Source organism: Dasypus novemcinctus, chromosome 10, assembly GCF_030445035.2.
Source record: "Dasypus novemcinctus isolate mDasNov1 chromosome 10, mDasNov1.1.hap2, whole genome shotgun sequence".
Classification (NCBI taxonomy): domain Eukaryota; kingdom Metazoa; phylum Chordata; class Mammalia; order Cingulata; family Dasypodidae; genus Dasypus; species Dasypus novemcinctus.
The window spans coordinates 23,160,982-23,168,339 of record NC_080682.1 but is presented as its reverse complement, the minus strand read 5'-3'; the positions used below and the strand labels follow the sequence as shown (position 1 = coordinate 23,168,339).

The window sequence follows — 7,358 nt, the reverse complement described above, 5'->3', positions numbered from 1 at the left end:
TTTCCTTAAAGAAAAAAAATAAAATAAGAACAAATGGTTTAAGGACAGAGCTGTAGAGTATAAAAGTGTTTCATTCAAGGGAAGTATGAGGTTGATAGAAGCACAAAGAGAAAGTCTTTGCTTGGGACCCAAGGAGATATTAATTCTGTCTATTAAATATATTATCAAATGACATTTGTTTTTGTTATAATTTTTCTAGAACAATATTTGAGGTTGAATATTAAAATCAAAGATCATGGAATATTGAAGATTCTATAGCAGGCTTTTTTTACTTCTTTGTTCCTTAAGCTGTAGATTAAAGGGTTAAGCATAGGGATGACTAAAGTGTAAAACACAGAGACCATTTTGTCACTTTCAAAAGAGTGAACAGAGTTAGGTTGCACATACATAAATAGTAGCGTCCCATAGAACACAACCACTACAGTTAGATGGGAAGCACACGTAGAGAAAGCTTTTTTCCTGCCCTTAGCTGAATGCATGTGAAATATGGCTATCAGTATCAGCAAGTAGGACACCAGGATTAATAGAAGGGAGGAAATCAGATTAAATGCTGAAAATATTATGATCAGTAATCCTATTTCTTGTGCATTAGAGCAGAGCATAGCTACCAAGGGAACATCATCACAGTAGAAATGATTGATGACATTAGAGCCACAGAAGGTCAATGTGAAAATCTTAATGGTGAACAGCAGAGATTGAAAGGTGCTGTAGAGGTAGGGGATACCCACAAGCACATGACAAAGACTCTGGGTCATGATAACACTGTAGAGCAGAGGGTTACAGATGGCCACGTAGCGGTCATAGGCCATGGCTGACAAGATGAAAAATTCACTGATAATGAACATAAGGAAAAAGGCCAACTGTGTGGCACATGCATAATAGGAAATGGTATTTTTATCCATGACAAAATTTACCAGCATCTTGGGACAAATGACAGTGGAATTGCCAAGATCAATGAAAGCCAGATGTCTGATAAAAAAATACATAGGCGTGTGGAGGCGGGAGTCCACCTTGGTAAGGATGATCATGCCCAGGTTGCCCACCACTGTGGCCATGTAGATGATGAGAAAGACCCCAAAGAGAGGAGCCTGGAGCTCCAGGTGCCTTGTTACTCCAAGTAGAATGAATTCAGGCAGCACAGTCAGATTCCGTTGGCCCATTTTATCCAGTTGTCTCTTCAGGAATCAAACAGAGGAACTGTTACTACATTTTATGTAAAATTAAATAAACAAATTCTATTTTTTGTAGACATAATGTAGATTCTTTTTTATAATGGTGGTAGAAAATAAATTCCCACATCTGATTTTGCAGCTAAAATAAACTATAAAAGTTCCCTTTTCCTAATATAGGAGGCTTCCATATAAAACACAAGGTGCAATAATTGACAGACATAGATTAAATCTTAATAGAGTCAAAATATATATACACTAATAACAAAACCATGTATGTTTTAACATAGAAATACTAGAGATTATTTATGTACCCAATTACATAAGAGCTTTACTTTAATTTTTGTATGATTCTTTTTTCTTTTCATATTTTTAAAGAAAGAGGCAGAAAAAGGTAAAACAAATGAAGTTTATATTTCATGGTCCCTCATTTGCAGTTCAAAGACCCTGTTTGGAGCCTTAGTTATGCATTCACACAGTAATATAAATTTATAAGTGTTGTCATCATGATGATATCTGTCTTCTACTAAGGCCATCATCTTGTGCCAGTGTGCCTTCTGCTGCATTGTACTTGACCTAACATTTGGTGGCTTCAGAATATCTACAGGAATTTCTGGGGCCCAACTGTATGGGAATGGTTTTGAAGTTTTATTTGATATTATTGAATGTATTTATGTAGATCAAATCAGTGACATATATAATAAAATGATGCTACCTGTTCTCAATGTAAATGACTCCTAAGGGCACTGAGTCAGGGGCTTAATTAACAAAAATCATTTTATTAATGGATTTTATTAATTATCTGACCATTATCAGAACTTTTCTAATTGAATTTTTCTGTTTGTACCTTTTTCACTCTAAATGCATATTCATGTTTATGCCTCAAATTTCATTTGGGATTGTTTTAAGGCCAAAATTTGTATAAACTTCAAGAACAAATATATCTGGTCAATACCTGCTAAATTCTTTGGTTTACAACAACTTTCAGGACTTTTGGCTATTTAATTTTATATGCATTGTTTTCCCTGATACACCACCATGGAGGTGATAGTCTACATTGCATTTAAAATACATTTATGAATTTATTACAAAATATACTGCAACCTTTTTTCTGTAACTGTGAAAAGGAGAATTTATAGAATATAACACTGTGATTTTCAAAAAATTCTGTGATAAAACCTACCCTTTTTTTCATACTGTTAAAAAGGGAAAGTCAAGAAATCTAGTGGATCTGTCCTGATTGGAGGTAGAAAAGCTGCCTTAGCCTAATCCATTTGGAATCCTTTATAAATTCATCTTAAAGTCAAGTTCCTCTCAGTGTTAACCTAGGATTGCACAAGCACGATTTTCAGTTGCAATAATAATGCAGCTCCATCTATTCAGACAAAAAATGCAGGATGGAATTATACAATGTAGTGTAATATTCAAGTTTAGGCTACAAAACTAGCATGTAGGGACTTTCTTTCCACCTTCCTTCTTTCCCTCAACTCCAAGGTGCAAGTTAAATTTGGCACAGTTGAAGCCCAGAGCCACCTGGAGGCAGCTGTCAGGTAAGGAGGATTTTGGATCCTCTGGCTGAGTTAAACTTTACCGAAAGTGGCAGCTATTCTACGATTCTGCTCAATATAGCTCTTGATTTTCTCAGCCTGGTTAAGGAGATTGGAGGCAGGGCCTGACTGATTGCGATTCATACACGATCTCCAATTCCCCTTTCAGGACAGGATTGCTGAATCTACATTGAGCCTCATTTCCCATGTAGGCCCTTCTTCCACAGTGTAAGAACTTTAAGCTTATGCCCTTTTAAAAATTTCATCCCATATTTGAATTTTACTGTTCCTACTACCATAGGATTTTACTTTAGAACAGGTATGCACTGGATTGTACAAATGAATTCAGAATTCAAGTTCCAGTTACAGTGATTTGGTGTGTTTCAATATTTGCTAACAATTATTCTACTGCTTATTGAGCCAGCTCGATTTTCAGTGTCAGTAATTACTTCTCTGAAAATATTTGGATTCTTTTACCCTGCTCCTTCCTCTTGATATCTTATATTTTCTGAATATGTTAATAAGTGCGTTGCAATACCTCCTGTTGAGAATAACAATTAGAACAGACAGTCGACAAAAGTTTGCAAAGAAAAACTGAAATTATAATGTTTAGCCATGATGTTATCCTATAGGACTTATGTTCAGTTCAAGAATTCCTCCTAAATTCCACATCTCTTAAAATTCTTAATACTAATCAGTTTACTCAATCAAGATATAATGCAGATGCTGGGTAAAGTAGATCCAGTAGTAAGAGACTGGGTGGAAAAACAACAGCAAAAGCGCAACTATTTGCATGGGGCATACTTATTGATAAATTATTCCATTTATCAACTATGTATAGGGTATACTAATACTAAAACTATTTATATTTTATCATATCACTGGATATAATTTTACTAAAAAAATATTTATCATATACCAAATATTGCATGGGGCAAATTTATACTATATTTGTTTTTAATCTATTTCAAATGTCACTGGGTTTCTATATTGTATCTGGCAATCCTAACCTTAAGATTCTATTAGATTAAATTATTGATGATGTTTTCAGACACTTTATCTCCCTCTGGACTTGTATCCAAATGCCACTATCATCTCAAACAAAACAAATCTTGGGCACATGCTCATTTCATAGGAGGTAATGCTGGAAAACACTATACTGCAGGAGTGAACCACAATTAATAAAAGAGATAATATATGCTTGTACAGTACTTGATGAGATTAGCTCTCAGAAAACATAAGTGTCTATAAGCAGAAATTTCCAATATCCAAGTATAATCAGAATCAAAGACAATACTTACCCACTCAGCTTACATCAAGTACTGGATTTTTTTTCTCCCAAATTTCTCTTTTCTGTTCAGTAGGAATAATTTATGGTTTCAGTATCTCATTATGTTGCTCCCTGAGGAAGCCAAGTGTGATTCATTCTTATGCCCAAATCGTCTGAGAGACTAAAATTTGTCCTCATATAACTGCTAATTTTGTAGGGCTCTCTACATATACCCCAAAGAGAAAAGATGAGGGGAATTGAAGGAAGGAACAAAACAAGGTAATTATTTGAATAGTCCACGGGGACCAACAGTATGTAAAAGTACTCATTCACTCACTTAGAGTCACTGACTAAAGTTACAGTGGGGAAAAATAGGTATCAGTTCAGCCCAGCAAAACTGAAACAGTTGCAACATTCTTAAATAGTAGATGGCATTATAAAACGTAAAGAGTTTTTTTCTTGAATTTTTTAATCAAAGAAAAATATGAAGTCACTATGCTAAAATATATCTTTGCGAATTGAGAGTTCAGTAATTAAAAACATGTTTACAGGCAGTTGATTTTCAATGAGTGTTAAGGCCATTCAATAAAGAAATAATCCTTGAGAAACTGGATTTCTATACACCAAAGAACAAATCTTATACCCTTTCTCATACCATATGTGAAAATGAAGTTAATAGGGAAAATGTCCTTCATATACAAACAAATACAAAAACTCTTGGAAGAAAACAAAGGAGAAAATCTTCGTGACCTTAGATTGAGCACTGGATTCTTAAATATGACATCAAAAGCAAGATTAACAAAAGGAAAAAATAGATGAATTGGAATTTGACATACTTTAAACTTTTGCATCTCAAATAAAGTTATCAAAAAAGTGAAAATACACCTATATAATGGGAGAAAATAGTTATAAATCATATATCTGTTATGCAACTCAAAACCAAAGACAATCCAATTAAAAATGGCAAAAACTTAGAGACTTTTTCTAAAAAAGATATGCAGATGTCATGAAAAGATGCTCAGAAATGATACGTCCATTGTTAAATTGAATGACTTCCCTTTATTCCAACTTTGCTAAAATCATTTATAATTCATGTTCAAAATCTTTTTCAATGATTGAGATTATCATGCTTTTCTACCTTGTTTTCCTCAATGTGCTGTTTTACATTATTTTTTAAATGATAAACTAACCTTGTGTTTCTAGAATGCCCACCATCACCATGTATTTTCCTTTTAATACATTGATTCCATTGCATTTTTATTTATGTTCATTATTGTTTGAGTCTTTAATTTTTTTCTCCTAGGTTTTTTTCAGGTTTTGAGATCAAGGTGTCTGGCTTACAAAATAAGTTGGTTGTGTTCATTTCTATATTATTTTTGAAAAAGTTGGAGACAATTGGCAATATTTTTTCCTCAATTCTTGGTAGTATATATCTAAGGAACTATCTGATGCTGGAGATTTCTTTGCGGTGAATTTTTATCCTATTAAAAAACCTTCATTTATGGCTAAGAAAATATTTTTAAAATTCCTTCTTTTGTCAGTTTTGGTAAATTTTATTTTTCACATATGTTGTTCATTTTTTCTAATTTTTAAACTTGCATATTTCTTCATAATGTTTTCTTGCTATATTGTTACTGAATGCTGTGTTTGCATGTGTATTCCTTCTTACAAGAATGATAATGGTTTCATACCTTATGTTAGTTTTCTCTGTCTCTGTGTTGCTGTCTCTAATTTTCACTCTCTGTCTTTCTTATTAATTAATCTTTAGAGAGGTTTATTGATATAATTGCTCCCTATAATAAAACAATTTTCTCTCCTTTCATATTATTTATTATTGTTTCCATTATTTCCTAGAATTGTCTAATTGTTTTTATTATTTCCTTCCTTCTTAGTTTGGATTTAGCAGATGTTTCCCCCACCTTATATTTGCTAAAATCTGTATTTTCTATTATTCATACTTGAAAGTATACTTTTTCTTATTAGCACTGCCTTTAACTAAATAACAAAAAATATGACATTTGGTAGTTTATTATCATTTACATTGTAATCTTTTCTGATTTCCCCTATTTCTTTTTTAAAAAAAATAGGTTACTAGAAATTTATTATAATTTCTAATGCTTAAGGGTTTTGCATACATTTTATTAAATTTCAGCTTAACTCCATTTAGTCAGATAATGTACTCAGCAATATATTTTTGAAGTTAAATTTAAATAATATTATATTTAACTTTATAAAATGTAATATTTAGTTGCATTTAATGCATTCATTATACTATGCGACCACTGTAGCACTCTCATTTCAAAGCTTTTTCATCATCCATGAACAACCCTTCTTCATTTAGCAATCACTACTTCTCTCCATCCCCATCCTTTCAGCCAATAATCTGCCTTCATTCTCCATGGAATTGTCTATGCTGGACAATTCATGTAAAAAAAATCATAGAAAATGTGAATTTTGATTTCTGGTTTCTTTCACTTAGCATAATGTTTTTGAGTTTCCTTCTAGTGGTAGCATTTATCAGTATAAATATTTAATCCTGTTTTTTGACTGTATAATATTTTATTGCAAATATATACCATAGTTTGCTTATTAATTCATTGTGGGTTATATTTTGGGATGTTTCCACCTTTTGACTTTTGTGAATCCAACAATGAACATTTGTGTATGACATCTGCTTGAGTAGCTGTTTTTAAATAGGAGCGGAATTGCTAAGTCATATGGTACTTCTATATTTAATTTTGGGGGAACCTGAAACTGTTTTCTATAGTGGCTGCACTATTTTACATTTCAACAGACAATGCAGGAGGGTTCTTGTTTCTCCACTTCTTACCAAAACATTTTATTTTATATACTATGTTATAAAAGCCAACCTATGTGTGTGAGGTAGAACTTCACTCTGGTTTTGATTTGATTTCCTTAATGACCAATGCCATTGTATATCTTCTCATGTGCTTGTTTGGCATTTGTATAACTTTTTTAAAAAATGTCCTTTCAAATTCTTTACACATTTTTTAAAATGGGTTCTTTATCTTTTGTTGTTGTAAGACTTCTTAATATAACCTGAATCTTAAGCCTTTATCAGATAAATTATTTGAATATATTTCCCTATTACTTTGGTTGTGTTTCCCCTTTCATGATAATGTCCTTTGATGGACAAAAAAAATTCATTTTTGCAGCTTAATTTAGATTTGTTTTTTTTTTCCTTTGCTGCTTGTACTTTGGGTGTCAAATACAATGATGCATTGACTCATCTCTGGTCATTAAGATTACCTCTATGATTTTTTTACTTGTTTTATGGTTATATCTTTTATATTTAAGTCTTTGATTATTTATGAGCTAATATTTCAATGTCAATTAAGTTAGGAATTAAAC

General features: G+C 32.2%; 1 protein-coding gene across 1 annotated transcript; it reads right to left on the bottom strand.

The window, feature by feature from the left end:
- Nucleotides 1–233: 233 nt before the first annotated feature.
- On the bottom strand, nt 234–1,160 carry LOC101415052 (olfactory receptor 8K5-like). The gene has a single exon (XM_004484677.1). The coding sequence runs from the start codon at nt 1,158–1,160 to the stop codon at nt 234–236; it is 927 nt and encodes a 308-aa protein (XP_004484734.1).
- Between the last annotated feature and the right edge of the window lie 6,198 nt (nt 1,161–7,358).

Bases quoted from the DNA above. Each gene is read 5' to 3' on its own strand.
- LOC101415052 (XM_004484677.1), bottom strand. From the start codon at position 1,160: ATGGGCCAACGGAATCTGACTGTGCTGCCTGAATTCATTCTACTTGGA.